Here is a 17,320-nt window from a genome sequence, read left to right as displayed (position 1 = left end):
GAGGGGTAGGGGACAGAGGGGTAGGGTTAGGGGACAGAGGGTTAGGTGACAGAGGGGTAGGGTTAGGGGACAGAGGGTTAGGGGACAGAGGGTTAGGGGACAGAGGGGTAGGGTTAGGGGACAGAGGGGTAGGGGACAGAGGGTTAGGGGACAGAGGGGTAGGGTTAGGGGACAGAGGGTTAGGGGACAGAGGGGTAGGGGACAGAGGGTTAGGTGACAGAGGGGTAGGGTTAGGGGACAGAGGGTTAGGGGACAGAGGGTTAGGGGACAGAGGGTTAGGGGACAAAGGGTTAGGGTTAGGGGACAGAGGGGTTGGGTTAGGGGACAAAGGGTTAGGGTTAGGGGACAGAGGGTTAGGGTTAGGGGACAAAGGGTTAGGGTTAGGGGACAGAGGGGTTGGGTTAGGGGACAGAGGGGTTGGGTTAGGGGACAGAGGGTTAGGGTTAGGGGACAGAGGGGTTGGGTTAGGGGACAGAGGGGTTGGGTTAGGGGACAGAGGGGTTGGGTTAGGGGACAGAGGGTTAGGGTTAGGGGACAGAGGGGTTGGGTTAGGGGACAGAGGGGTTGGGTTAGGGGACAGAGGGGTAGGGTTAGGGGACAGAGGGTTAGGGGACAGAGGGGTAGGGGACAGAGGGTTAGGGGACAGAGGGGTAGGGGACAGAGGGTTAGGGGACAGAGGGGTAGGTGACAGAGGGGTAGGGGACAGAGGGGTAGGGTTAGGGGACAGAGGGGTAGGGGACAGAGGGTTAGGTGACAGAGGGGTAGGGGACAGAGGGGTAGGGTTAGGGGACAGAGGGTTAGGGGACAGAGGGGTAGGGGACAGAGGGGTAGGGGACAGAGGGGTAGGGTTAGGGGACAGAGGGGTAGGGGACAGAGGGTTAGGTGACAGAGGGGTAGGGGACAGAGGGGTAGGGTTAGGGGACAGAGGGTTAGGGGACAGAGGGGTAGAGGACAGAGGGTTAGGGGACAGAGGGGTAGGGTTAGGGGACAGAGGGGTAGGGTTAGGGGACAGAGGGGTAGGGTTAGGGGACAGAGGGTTAGGGGACAGAGGGGTAGGGTTAGGGGACAGAGGGGTTGGGTTAGGGGACAGAGGGGTTGGGTTAGGGGACAGAGGGTTAGGGTTAGGGGACAGAGGGGTTGGGTTAGGGGACAGAGGGGTTGGGTTAGGGGACAGAGGGGTAGGGTTAGGGGACAGAGGGTTAGGGGACAGAGGGGTAGGGGACAGAGGGTTAGGGGACAGAGGGGTAGGGGACAGAGGGTTAGGGGACAGAGGGGTAGGTGACAGAGGGGTAGGGGACAGAGGGGTAGGGTTAGGGGACAGAGGGGTAGGGGACAGAGGGTTAGGTGACAGAGGGGTAGGGGACAGAGGGGTAGGGTTAGGGGACAGAGGGTTAGGGGACAGAGGGGTAGAGGACAGAGGGTTAGGGGACAGAGGGGTAGGGTTAGGGGACAGAGGGTTAGGGGACAGAGGGGTAGGGTTAGGGGACAGAGGGGTAGGGTTAGGGGACAGAGGGGTAGGGTTAGGGGACAGAGGGGTAGGGGACAGAGGGTTAGGGGACAGAGGGGTAGGGGACAGAGGGTTAGGGGACAGAGGGTTAGGGGACAGAGGGTTAGGGGACAGAGGGTTAGGGGACAGAGGGGTAGGGGACAGAGGGTTAGGGGACAGAGGGGTAGGGGACAGAGGGTTAGGGGACAGAGGGGTAGGGGACAGAGGGGTAGGGGACAGAGGGGTAGGGGACAGAGGGTTAGGGGACAGAGGGTTAGGGGACAGAGGGGTAGGGGACAGAGGGGTAGGGGACAGAGGGGTAGGGGAAAGAGGGGTAGGGGACAGAGGGTTAGGGGACAGAGGGGTAGGGGACAGAGGGTTAGGGGACAGAGGGGTAGGGTTAGGGGACAGAGGGGTAGGGGACAGAGGGGTAGGGTTAGGGGACAGAGGGTTAGGTGACAGAGGGTTAGGGGACAGAGGGTTAGGGGACAAAGGGTTAGGGTTAGGGGACAGAGGGGTTGGGTTAGGGGACAAAGGGTTAGGGTTAGGGGACAGAGGGTTAGGGTTAGGGGACAAAGGGTTAGGGTTAGGGGACAGAGGGGTTGGGTTAGGGGACAGAGGGGTTGGGTTAGGGGACAGAGGGTTAGGGTTAGGGGACAGAGGGGTTGGGTTAGGGGACAGAGGGGTTGGGTTAGGGGACAGAGGGGTTGGGTTAGGGGACAGAGGGTTAGGGTTAGGGGACAGAGGGGTTGGGTTAGGGGACAGAGGGGTTGGGTTAGGGGACAGAGGGGTAGGGTTAGGGGACAGAGGGTTAGGGGACAGAGGGGTAGGGGACAGAGGGTTAGGGGACAGAGGGGTAGGGGACAGAGGGTTAGGGGACAGAGGGGTAGGTGACAGAGGGGTAGGGGACAGAGGGGTAGGGTTAGGGGACAGAGGGGTAGAAGACAGAGGGTTAGGTGACAGAGGGGTAGGGGACAGAGGGGTAGGGTTAGGGGACAGAGGGTTAGGGGACAGAGGGGTAGGGGACAGAGGGGTAGGGGACAGAGGGGTAGGGTTAGGGGACAGAGGGGTAGGGGACAGAGGGTTAGGTGACAGAGGGGTAGGGGACAGAGGGGTAGGGTTAGGGGACAGAGGGTTAGGGGACAGAGGGGTAGAGGACAGAGGGTTAGGGGACAGAGGGGTAGGGTTAGGGGACAGAGGGGTAGGGTTAGGGGACAGAGGGGTAGGGTTAGGGGACAGAGGGTTAGGGGACAGAGGGGTAGGGTTAGGGGACAGAGGGGTTGGGTTAGGGGACAGAGGGGTTGGGTTAGGGGACAGAGGGTTAGGGTTAGGGGACAGAGGGGTTGGGTTAGGGGACAGAGGGGTTGGGTTAGGGGACAGAGGGGTAGGGTTAGGGGACAGAGAGTTAGGGGACAGAGGGGTAGGGGACAGAGGGTTAGGGGACAGAGGGGTAGGGGACAGAGGGTTAGGGGACAGAGGGGTAGGGGACAGAGGGGTAGGGGACAGAGGGTTAGGGGACAGAGGGGTAGGGGACAGAGAGTTAGGGGGCAGAGGGTTAGGGGACAGAGGGTTAGGGGACAGAGGGGTAGGGGACAGAGGGTTAGGGGACAGAGGGGTAGGGGACAGAGGGGTAGGGGACAGAGGGGTAGGGGAAAGAGGGGTAGGGGACAGAGGGTTAGGGGACAGAGGGGTAGGGGACAGAGGGTTAGGGGACAGAGGGGTAGGGTTAGGGGACAGAGGGGTAGGGGACAGAGGGGTAGGGTTAGGGGACAGAGGGTTAGGTGACAGAGGGGTAGGGTTAGGGGACAGAGGGTTAGGGGACAGAGGGTTAGGGGACAGAGGGGTAGGGTTAGGGGACAGAGGGGTAGGAGACAGAGGGTTAGGTGACAGAGGGGTAGGGTTAGGGGACAGAGGGTTAGGGGACAGAGGGGTAGGGGACAGAGGGTTAGGTGACAGAGGCGTAGGGTTAGGGGACAGAGGGTTAGGGGACAGAGGGTTAGGGGACAGAGGGTTAGGGGACAAAGGGTTAGGGTTAGGGGACAGAGGGGTTGGGTTAGGGGACAAAGGGTTAGGGTTAGGGGACAGAGGGTTAGGGTTAGGGGACAAAGGGTTAGGGTTAGGGGACAGAGGGGTTGGGTTAGGGGACAGAGGGGTTGGGTTAGGGGACAGAGGGTTAGGGTTAGGGGACAGAGGGGTTGGGTTAGGGGACAGAGGGGTTGGGTTAGGGGACAGAGGGGTTGGGTTAGGGGACAGAGGGTTAGGGTTAGGGGACAGAGGGGTTGGGTTAGGGGACAGAGGGGTTGGGTTAGGGGACAGAGGGGTAGGGTTAGGGGACAGAGGGTTAGGGGACAGAGGGGTAGGGGACAGAGGGTTAGGGGACAGAGGGGTAGGGGACAGAGGGTTAGGGGACAGAGGGGTAGGTGACAGAGGGGTAGGGGACAGAGGGGTAGGGTTAGGGGACAGAGGGGTAGAAGACAGAGGGTTAGGTGACAGAGGGGTAGGGGACAGAGGGGTAGGGTTAGGGGACAGAGGGTTAGGGGACAGAGGGGTAGGGGACAGAGGGGTAGGGGACAGAGGGGTAGGGTTAGGGGACAGAGGGGTAGGGGACAGAGGGTTAGGTGACAGAGGGGTAGGGGACAGAGGGGTAGGGTTAGGGGACAGAGGGTTAGGGGACAGAGGGGTAGAGGACAGAGGGTTAGGGGACAGAGGGGTAGGGTTAGGGGACAGAGGGGTAGGGTTAGGGGACAGAGGGGTAGGGTTAGGGGACAGAGGGTTAGGGGACAGAGGGGTAGGGTTAGGGGACAGAGGGGTTGGGTTAGGGGACAGAGGGGTTGGGTTAGGGGACAGAGGGTTAGGGTTAGGGGACAGAGGGGTTGGGTTAGGGGACAGAGGGGTTGGGTTAGGGGACAGAGGGGTTAGGGGACAGAGGGTTAGGGTTAGGGGACAGAGGGGTTGGGTTAGGGGACAGAGGGGTTGGGTTAGGGGACAGAGGGGTAGGGTTAGGGGACAGAGGGTTAGGGGACAGAGGGGTAGGGGACAGAGGGTTAGGGGACAGAGGGGTAGGGGACAGAGGGTTAGGGGACAGAGGGGTAGGTGACAGAGGGGTAGGGGACAGAGGGGTAGGGTTAGGGGACAGAGGGGTAGAAGACAGAGGGTTAGGTGACAGAGGGGTAGGGGACAGAGGGGTAGGGTTAGGGGACAGAGGGTTAGGGGACAGAGGGGTAGGGGACAGAGGGGTAGGGGACAGAGGGGTAGGGTTAGGGGACAGAGGGGTAGGGGACAGAGGGTTAGGTGACAGAGGGGTAGGGGACAGAGGGGTAGGGTTAGGGGACAGAGGGTTAGGGGACAGAGGGGTAGAGGACAGAGGGTTAGGGGACAGAGGGGTAGGGTTAGGGGACAGAGGGGTAGGGTTAGGGGACAGAGGGGTAGGGTTAGGGGACAGAGGGTTAGGGGACAGAGGGGTAGGGTTAGGGGACAGAGGGGTTGGGTTAGGGGACAGAGGGGTTGGGTTAGGGGACAGAGGGTTAGGGTTAGGGGACAGAGGGGTTGGGTTAGGGGACAGAGGGGTTGGGTTAGGGGACAGAGGGGTAGGGTTAGGGGACAGAGGGTTAGGGGACAGAGGGGTAGGGGACAGAGGGTTAGGGGACAGAGGGGTAGGGGACAGAGGGTTAGGGGACAGAGGGGTAGGGGACAGAGGGGTAGGGGACAGAGGGTTAGGGGACAGAGGGGTAGGGGACAGAGAGTTAGGGGGCAGAGGGTTAGGGGACAGAGGGTTAGGGGACAGAGGGGTAGGGGACAGAGGGTTAGGGGACAGAGGGGTAGGGGACAGAGGGGTAGGGGACAGAGGGGTAGGGGAAAGAGGGGTAGGGGACAGAGGGTTAGGGGACAGAGGGGTAGGGGACAGAGGATTAGGGGACAGAGGGGTAGGGTTAGGGGACAGAGGGGTAGGGGACAGAGGGGTAGGGTTAGGGGACAGAGGGTTAGGTGACAGAGGGGTAGGGTTAGGGGACAGAGGGTTAGGGGACAGAGGGTTAGGGGACAGAGGGGTAGGGTTAGGGGACAGAGGGGTAGGGGACAGAGGGTTAGGGGACAGAGGGGTAGGGTTAGGGGACAGAGGGTTAGGGGACAGAGGGGTAGGGGACAGAGGGTTAGGTGACAGAGGGGTAGGGTTAGGGGACAGAGGGTTAGGGGACAGAGGGTTAGGGGACAGAGGGTTAGGGGACAAAGGGTTAGGGTTAGGGGACAGAGGGGTTGGGTTAGGGGACAAAGGGTTAGGGTTAGGGGACAGAGGGTTAGGGTTAGGGGACAAAGGGTTAGGGTTAGGGGACAGAGGGGTTGGGTTAGGGGACAGAGGGGTTGGGTTAGGGGACAGAGGGTTAGGGTTAGGGGACAGAGGGGTTGGGTTAGGGGACAGAGGGGTTGGGTTAGGGGACAGAGGGGTTGGGTTAGGGGACAGAGGGTTAGGGTTAGGGGACAGAGGGGTTGGGTTAGGGGACAGAGGGGTTGGGTTAGGGGACAGAGGGGTAGGGTTAGGGGACAGAGGGTTAGGGGACAGAGGGGTAGGGGACAGAGGGTTAGGGGACAGAGGGGTAGGGGACAGAGGGTTAGGGGACAGAGGGGTAGGTGACAGAGGGGTAGGGGACAGAGGGGTAGGGTTAGGGGACAGAGGGGTAGAAGACAGAGGGTTAGGTGACAGAGGGGTAGGGGACAGAGGGGTAGGGTTAGGGGACAGAGGGTTAGGGGACAGAGGGGTAGGGGACAGAGGGGTAGGGGACAGAGGGGTAGGGTTAGGGGACAGAGGGGTAGGGGACAGAGGGTTAGGTGACAGAGGGGTAGGGGACAGAGGGGTAGGGTTAGGGGACAGAGGGTTAGGGGACAGAGGGGTAGAGGACAGAGGGTTAGGGGACAGAGGGGTAGGGTTAGGGGACAGAGGGGTAGGGTTAGGGGACAGAGGGGTAGGGTTAGGGGACAGAGGGTTAGGGGACAGAGGGGTAGGGTTAGGGGACAGAGGGGTTGGGTTAGGGGACAGAGGGGTTGGGTTAGGGGACAGAGGGTTAGGGTTAGGGGACAGAGGGGTTGGGTTAGGGGACAGAGGGGTTGGGTTAGGGGACAGAGGGGTAGGGTTAGGGGACAGAGGGTTAGGGGACAGAGGGGTAGGGGACAGAGGGTTAGGGGACAGAGGGGTAGGGGACAGAGGGTTAGGGGACAGAGGGGTAGGTGACAGAGGGGTAGGGGACAGAGGGGTAGGGTTAGGGGACAGAGGGGTAGGGGACAGAGGGTTAGGTGACAGAGGGGTAGGGGACAGAGGGGTAGGGTTAGGGGACAGAGGGTTAGGGGACAGAGGGGTAGGGGACAGAGGGGTAGGGGACAGAGGGGTAGGGTTAGGGGACAGAGGGGTAGGGGACAGAGGGTTAGGTGACAGAGGGGTAGGGGACAGAGGGGTAGGTTAGGGGACAGAGGGTTAGGGGACAGAGGGGTAGAGGACAGAGGGTTAGGGGACAGAGGGGTAGGGTTAGGGGACAGAGGGGTAGGGTTAGGGGACAGAGGGGTAGGGTTAGGGGACAGAGGGTTAGGGGACAGAGGGGTAGGGTTAGGGGACAGAGGGTTAGGGGACAGAGGGTTAGGGGACAGAGGGTTAGGGGACAGAGGGTTAGGGTTAGGGGACAGAGGGGTAGGGTTAGGGGACAGAGGGGTAGGGTTAGGGGACAGAGGGTTAGGGGACAGAGGGGTAGGGTTCGGGGACAGAGGGGTAGGGTTAGGGGACAGAGGGTTAGGGGACAGAGGGGTAGGGTTAGGGGACAGAGGGTTAGGGGACAGAGGGTTAGGGGACAGAGGGTTAGGGGACAGAGGGTTAGGGGACAGAGGGGTAGGGGACAGAGGGGTAGGGGACAGAGGGGTAGGGGACAGAGGGGTAGGGGACAGAGGGGTAGGGTTAGGGGACAGAGGGTTAGGGGACAGAGGGGTAGGGGACAGAGGGGTAGGGGACAGAGGGGTAGGGGACAGAGGGTTAGGGGACAGAGGGGTAGGGGACAGAGGGTTAGGGGACAGAGGGGTAGGGGACAGAGGGGTAGGGGACAGAGGGTTAGAGGACAGAGGGGTAGGGGACAGAGGGGTAGGGGACAGAGGGGTAGGGGACAGAGGGATAGAGGACAGAGGTGTAGGGGACAGAGGGGTAGGGGACAGAGGGTTAGAGGACAGAGGGGTAGGGGACAGAGGGGTAGGGGACAGAGGGTTAGGGGACAGAGGGGTAGGGGACAGAGGGGTAGGGGACAGAGGGTTAGGGGACAGAGGGGTAGGGGACAAAGGGTTAGGGGACAGAGGGTTAGGGGACAGAGGGGTAGGGGACAGAGGGGTAGGGGATAGAGGGGTAGGTGACAGAGGGGTAGGGGACAGAGGGGTAGGGGACAGAGGGTTAGGGGACAGAGGGGTAGGGGACAGAGGGGTAGGGGACAGAGGGGTAGGGGACAGAGGGGTAGGGGACAGAGGGTTAGGGGACAGAGTGGTAGGGGACAGAGGGGTAGGGGACAGAGGGGTAGGGTTAGGGGACAGAAAATATTGAGATCTTATTGAAGATCATAAATCAGACTGTATAGAAGTACAAATAACTTACCTTTCCGGGTATTGACATATTGACATATACATACATAATATATATTATATACCACCACATGGTATGTCTGCTACCTTTCTGGGTATTGACATATTGACATATTCATACATAATATATATTATATACCACCACATGGTATGTCTACTACCTTTCTGGGTATTGACATATTCATACATAATATATATTATATACCACCACATGGTATGTCTGCTACCTTTCTGGGTATTGACATATTGACATATACATACATAATATATATTATATACCACCACATGGTATGTCTGCTACCTTTCTGGGTATTGACATATTGACATATACATACATAATATATATTATATACCACCACATGGTATGTCTGCTACCTTTCTGGGTATTGACATATTGACCTATACATACATAATATATATTATATACCACCACATGGTATGTCTGCTACCTTTCTGGGTATTGACATATACATACATAATATATATTATATACCACCACATGGTATGTCTGCTACCTTTCCGGGTATTGACATATTGACATATACATACATAATATATATTATATACCACCACATGGTATGTCTGCTACCTTTCTGGGTATTGACATATACATACATAATATATATTATATACCACCACATGGTATGTCTGCTACCTTTCTGGGTATTGACATATACATACATAATATATATTATATACCACCACATGGTATGTCTGCTACCTTTCTGGGTATTGACATATTGACATATACATACATAATATATATTATATACCACCACATGGTATGTCTGCTACCTTTCTGGGTATTGACATATTGACATATTCATACATAATATATATTATATACCACCACATGGTATGTCTACTACCTTTCTGGGTATTGACATATTCATACATAATATATATTATATACCACCACATGGTATGTCTGCTACCTTTCTGGGTATTGACATATTGACATATACATACATAATATATATTATATACCACCACATGGTATGTCTGCTACCTTTCTGGGTATTGACATATTGACATATACATACATAATATATATTATATACCACCACATGGTATGTCTGCTACCTTTCTGGGTATTGACATATTGACCTATACATACATAATATATATTATATACCACCACATGGTATGTCTACTACCTTTCTGGGTATTGACATATTCATACATAATATATATTATATACCACCACATGGTATGTCTGCTACCTTTCTGGGTATTGAAATATTGACATATTCATACATAATATATATTAAATACCACCACATGGAATGTCTGCTACCTTTCTGGGTATTGACATATTGACATATACATACATAATATATATTATATACCACCACATGGTATGTCTACTACCTTTCTGGGTATTGACATATTCATACATAATATATATTATATACCACCACATGTTATGTCTGCTACCTTTCTGGGTATTGACATATTGACATATTCATACATAATATATATTATATACCACCACATGGTATGTCTGCTACCTTTCTGGGTATTGACATATTGACATATACATACATAATATATATTATATACCACCACATGGTATGTCTGCTACCTTTCTGGGTATTGACATATTGACATATTCATACATAATATATATTATATACCACCACATGGTATGTCTGCTACCTTTCTGGGTATTGACATATACATACATAATATATATTATATACCACCACATGGTATGTCTGCTACCTTTCCGGGTATTGACATATTGACATATACATACATAATATATATTATATACCACCACATGGTATGTCTGCTACCTTTCTGGGTATTGACATATACATACATAATATATATTATATACCACCACATGGTATGTCTGCTACCTTTCTGGGTATTGACATATACATACATAATATATATTATATACCACCACATGGTATGTCTGCTACCTTTCTGGGTATTGACATATTTACATATACATACATAATATATATTATATACCACCACATGGTATGTCTGCTACCTTTCTGGGTATTGACATATACATACATAATATATATTATATACCACCACATGGTATGTCTGCTACCTTTCTGGGTATTGACATATTGACATATACATACATAATATATATTATATACCACCACATGGTATGTCTGCTACCTTTCTGGGTATTGACATATTGACATATTCATACATAATATATATTATATACCACCACATGGTATGTCTGCTACCTTTCTGGGTATTGACATATTCATACATAATATATATTATATACCACCACATGGTATGTCTGCTACCTTTCTGGGTATTGACATATTGACATATTCATACATAATATATATTATATACCACCACATGGTATGTCTGCTACCTTTCTGGGTATTGACATATTCATACATAATATATATTATATACCACCACATGGTATGTCTGCTACCTTTCTGGGTATTGACATATTGACATATTCATACATAATATATATTATATACCACCACATGGTATGTCTGCTACCTTTCTGGGTATTGACATATTGACATATTCATACATAATATATATTATATACCACCACATGGTATGTCTGCTACCTTTCTGGGTATTGACATATTGACATATTCATACATAATATATATTATATACCACCACATGGTATGTCTGCTACCTTTCCGGGTATTGACATATTGACATATTCATACATAATATATATTATATACCACCACATGGTATGTCTGCTACCTTTCTGGGTATTGACATATTCATACATAATATATATTATATACCACCACATGGTATGTCTGCTACCTTTCTGGGTATTGACATATTGACATATACATACATAATATATATTATATACCACCACATGGTATGTCTGCTACCTTTCTGGGTATTGACATATTGACATATTCATACATAATATATATTATATACCACCACATGGTATGTCTACTACCTTTATGGGTATTGACATATTCATACATAATATATATTATATACCACCACATGGTATGTCTGCTACCTTTCTGGGTATTGACATATTGACATATACATACATAATATATATTATATACCACCACATGGTATGTCTACTACCTTTCTGGGTATTGACATATTCATACATAATATATATTATATACCACCACATGGTATGTCTGCTACCTTTCTGGGTATTGACATATTGACATATACATACATAATATATATTATATACCACCACATGGTATGTCTGCTACCTTTCTGGGTATTGACATATTGACATATTCATACATAATATATATTATATACCACCACATGGTATGTCTGCTACCTTTCTGGGTATTGACATATTGACATATACATACATAATATATATTATATACCACCACATGGTATGTCTACTACCTTTCTGGGTATTGACATATTCATACATAATATATATTATATACCACCACATGGTATGTCTGCTACCATTCTGGGTATTGACATATTGACATATACATACATAATATATATTATATACCACCACATGGTATGTCTACTACCTTTCTGGGTATTGACATATTCATACATAATATATATTATATACCACCACATGGTATGTCTGCTACCTTTCTGGGTATTGACATATTGACATATACATACATAATATATATTATATACCACCACATGGTATGTCTGCTACCTTTCTGGGTATTGACATATTGACATATTCATACATAATATATATTATATACCACCACATGGTATGTCTGCTACCTTTCCGGGTATTGACATATTGACATATACATACATAATATATATTATATAAAACCACATGGTATGTCTGCTACCTTTCCGGGTATTGACATATTGACATATTCATACATAATATATATTATATACCACCACATGGTATGTCTGCTACCTTTCTGGGTATTGACATATACATACATAATATATATTATATACCACCACATGGTATGTCTGCTACCTTTCTGGGTATTGACATATTCATACATAATATATATTATATACCACCACATGGTATGTCTACTACCTTTCTGGGTATTGACATATTGACATATACATACATAATATATATTATATACCACCACATGGTATGTCTGCTACCTTTCCGGGTATTGACATATTGACATATACATACATAATATATATTATATACCACCAGATGGTATGTCTGCTACCTTTCTGGGTATTGACATATTGACATATTCATACATAATATATATTATATACCACCACATGGTATGTCTGCTACCTTTCTGGGTATTGACATATTGACATATACATACATAATATATATTATATACCACCACATGGTATGTCTGCTACCTTTCTGGGTATTGACATATTGACATATACATACATAATATATATTATATACCACCACATGGTATGTCTGCTACCTTTCTGGGTATTGACATATTGACATATACATACATAATATATATTATATACCACCACATGGTATGTCTGCTACCTTTCTGGGTATTGACATATTGACATATACATACATAATATATATTATATACCACCACATGGTATGTCTGCTACCTTTCTGGGTATTGACATATACATACATAATATATATTATATACCACCACATGGTATGTCTACTACCTTTCTGGGTATTGACATATTGACATATACATACATAATATATATTATATACCACCACATGGTATGTCTACTACCTTTCTGGGTATTGACATATTGACATATACATACATAATATATATTATATACCACCACATGGTATGTCTGCTACCTTTCTGGGTATTGACATATTGACATATACATACATAATATATATTATATACCACCACATGGTATGTCTGCTACCTTTCTGGGTATTGACATATACATACATAATATATATTATATACCACCACATGGTATGTCTGCTACCTTTCTGGGTATTGACATATACATACATAATATATATTATATACCACCACATGGTATGTCTGCTACCTTTCTGGGTATTGACATATACATACATAATATATATTATATACCACCACATGGTATGTCTGCTACCTTTCTGGGTATTGACATATTGACATATACATACATAATATATATTATATACCACCACATGGTATGTCTGCTACCTTTCTGGGTATTGACATATACATACATAATATATATTATATACCACCACATGGTATGTCTACTACCTTTCTGGGTATTGACATATTGACATATTCATACATAATATATATTATATACCACCACATGGTATGTCTGCTACCTTTCTGGGTATTGACATATTGACATATACATACATAATATATATTATATACCACCACATGGTATGTCTACTACCTTTCTGGGTATTGACATATTGACATATACATACATAATATATATTATATACCACCACATGGTATGTCTGCTACCTTTCTGGGTATTGACATATACATACATAATATATATTATATACCACCACATGGTATGTCTACTACCTTTCTGGGTATTGACATATTGACATATTCATACATAATATATATTATATACCACCACATGGTATGTCTGCTACCTTTCTGGGTATTGACATATTGACATATTCATACATAATATATATTATATACCACCACATGGTATGTCTACTACCTTTCTGGGTATTGACATATTGACATATTCATACATAATATATATTATATACCACCACATGGTATGTCTGCTACCTTTCTGGGTATTGACATATTGACATATACATACATAATATATATTATATACCACCACATGGTATGTCTGCTACCTTTCTGGGTATTGACATATTGACATATACATACATAATATATATTATATACCACCAGATGGTATGTCTACTACCTTTCTGGGTATTGACATATTGACATATACATACATAATATATATTATATACCACCACATGGTATGTCTGCTACCTTTCTGGGTATTGACATATACATACATAATATATATTATATACCACCAGATGGTATGTCTACTACCTTTCTGGGTATTGACATATTGACATATACATACATAATATATATTATATACCACCACATGGTATGTCTGCTACCTTTCTGGGTATTGACATATTGACATATACATACATAATATATATTATATACCACCAGATGGTATGTCTACTACCTTTCTGGGTATTGACATATTGACATATACATACATAATATATATTATATACCACCACATGGTATGTCTGCTACCTTTCTGGGTATTGACATATACATACATAATATATATTATATACCACCACATGGTATGTCTGCTACCTTTCTGGGTATTGACATATTGACATATACATACATAATATATATTATATACCACCACATGGTATGTCTGCTACCTTTCTGGGTATTGACATATTGACATATTCATACATAATATATATTATATACCACCACATGGTATGTCTACTACCTTTCTGGGTATTGACATATTGACATATACATACATAATATATATTATATACCACCACATGGTATGTCTGCTACCTTTCCGGGTATTGACATATTGACATATTCATACATAATATATATTATATACCACCACATGGTATGTCTGCTATCTTTCTGGGTATTGACATATTGACATATTCATACATAATATATATTATATTCCACCACATGGTATGTCTGCTACCTTTCTGGGTATTGACATATTGACATATACATACATAATATATATTATATACCACCACATGGTATGTCTGCTACCTTTCTGGGTATTGACATATTGACATATACATACATAATATATATTATATACCACCACATGGTATGTCTGCTACCTTTCTGGGTATTGACATATACATACATAATATATATTATATACCACCACATGGTATGTCTGCTACCTTTCCGGGTATTGACATATTGACATATACATACATAATATATATTATATACCACCACATGGTATGTCTACTACCTTTCTGGGTATTGACATATTGACATATACATACATAATATATATTATATACCACCACATGGTATGTCTGCTACCTTTCTGGGTATTGACATATTGACATATACATACATAATATATATTATATACCACCACATGGTATGTCTGCTACCTTTCTGGGTATTGACATATTGACATATACATACATAATATATATTATATACCACCACATGGTATGTCTACTACCTTTCTGGGTATTGACATATTGACATATTCATACATAATATATATTATATACCACCACATGGTATGTCTGCTACCTTTCTGGGTATTGACATATACATACATAATATATATTATATACCACCACATGGTATGTCTGCTACCTTTCTGGGTATTGACATATTGACATATACATACATAATATATATTATATACCACCACATGGTATGTCTGCTACCTTTCTGGGTATTGACATATTGACATATACATACATAATATATATTATATACCACCACATGGTATGTCTACTACCTTTCTGGGTATTGACATATTGACATATACATACATAATATATATTATATACCACCACATGGTATGTCTGCTACCTTTCTGGGTATTGACATATACATACATAATATATATTATATACCACCACATGGTATGTCTACTACCTTTCTGGGTATTGACATATACATACATAATATATATTATATACCACCACATGGTATGTCTGCTACCTTTCCGGGTATTGACATATTGACATATACATACATAATATATATTATATACCACCACATGGTATGTCTGCTACCTTTCTGGGTATTGACATATTGACATATTCATACATAATATATATTATATACCACCACATGGTATGTCTGCTACCTTTCTGGGTATTGACATATTGACATATACATACATAATATATATTATATACCACCACATGGTATGTCTGCTACCTTTCTGGGTATTGACATATACATACATAATATATATTATATACCACCACATGGTATGTCTACTACCTTTCTGGGTATTGACATATTGACATATACATACATAATATATATTATATACCACCACATGGTATGTCTGCTACCTTTCTGGGTATTGACATATTGACATATACATACATAATATATATTATATACCACCACATGGTATGTCTACTACCTTTCTGGGTATTGACATATTGACATATACATACATAATATATATTATATACCACCACATGGTATGTCTGCTACCTTTCTGGGTATTGACATATTGACATATACATACATAATATATATTATATACCACCACATGGTATGTCTGCTACCTTTCTGGGTATTGACATATACATACATAATATATATTATATACCACCACATGGTATGTCTACTACCTTTCTGGGTATTGACATATTGACATATACATACATAATATATATTATATACCACCACATGGTATGTCTGCTACCTTTCTGGGTATTGACATATTGACATATTCATACATAATATATATTATATACCACCACATGGTATGTCTGCTACCTTTCCGGGTATTGACATATTGACATATTCATACATAATATATATTATATACCACCACATGGTATGTCTGCTACCTTTCTGGGTATTGACATATTGACATATTCATACATAATATATATTATATACCACCACATGGTATGTCTACTACCTTTCTGGGTATTGACATATTGACATATACATACATAATATATATTATATAAAAAAACATGGTATGTCTACTACCTTTCTCCACAGCGGTGAGGTAGGCCCTCTCCTCAGCAGAGAGCTCCAACTCAGCCCGAACAATCTGCAGTGGGATTCTGTCTCGGTACGGAGAGTAGCTCACTTTCTTATAATACAACTGAGCCATTGGATTCATCTTGTCTGGCTGAGAGAGATAAGGGGAGAGAGGGGAGGGGAGAGAGGGGAGGGGAGAGAAGGGAGGGTGGGGAGGGGAGGGGAGGGGAGAGAGGGAAGATAAGGGAGGGTGGGGAGGGTGGGGAGAGAGGGAAGAGAGGGGAGGGGAGAGAGGGGAGGGGAGAGAGGGGAGGGGAGAGAAGGGAGGGTGGGGAGGGGAGGGGAGAGAGGGAAGAGAGGGGAGGGTGGGGAGGGTGGGGAGAGAGGGAAGAGAGGGGAGGGGAGAGAGGGGAGGGTGGGGAGGGTGGGAGAGAGAGTGTAGAGAGGGGAGGGGAGAGAGGCGAGGGGAGGGGAGAGAGGGGAGAGAGGGGAGGGGAGGGGAGGGTGGGGAGAGAGGGGAGGGGAGGGTGGGGAGAGAGGGGAGAGAGGGGAGAGAGGGGAGGGGAGGGGAGAGAGGGGAGGGGAGGGAGAGAGGGGAGGGTGGGAGAGTGAGGGGAGAGAG

At 46.3% G+C, this 17,320-nt stretch overlaps 1 protein-coding gene across 1 annotated transcript in view; it reads right to left on the bottom strand.

Moving 5' to 3' along the window:
• The window catches only part of LOC139417023 (short transient receptor potential channel 5-like), an 84,490-nt gene extending 67,650 nt beyond the window's left edge, over window positions 1-16,840 (bottom strand). Inside the window, exon 1 of the mRNA XM_071166257.1 lies at window positions 16,705-16,840. Coding sequence (XP_071022358.1) covers window positions 16,705-16,840 — 136 coding nt within the window. The remainder of the gene's footprint in view (window positions 1-16,704) is intronic.
• Window positions 16,841-17,320: the final 480 nt, after the last annotated feature.

The sequence above is a fragment of the Oncorhynchus clarkii genome, chromosome 9, assembly GCF_045791955.1.
Source record: "Oncorhynchus clarkii lewisi isolate Uvic-CL-2024 chromosome 9, UVic_Ocla_1.0, whole genome shotgun sequence".
Classification (NCBI taxonomy): Eukaryota; Metazoa; Chordata; class Actinopteri; order Salmoniformes; family Salmonidae; genus Oncorhynchus; species Oncorhynchus clarkii.
Note: the sequence above shows the minus strand (reverse complement) of the source record. Positions and strands in the feature narration are given on the sequence as shown.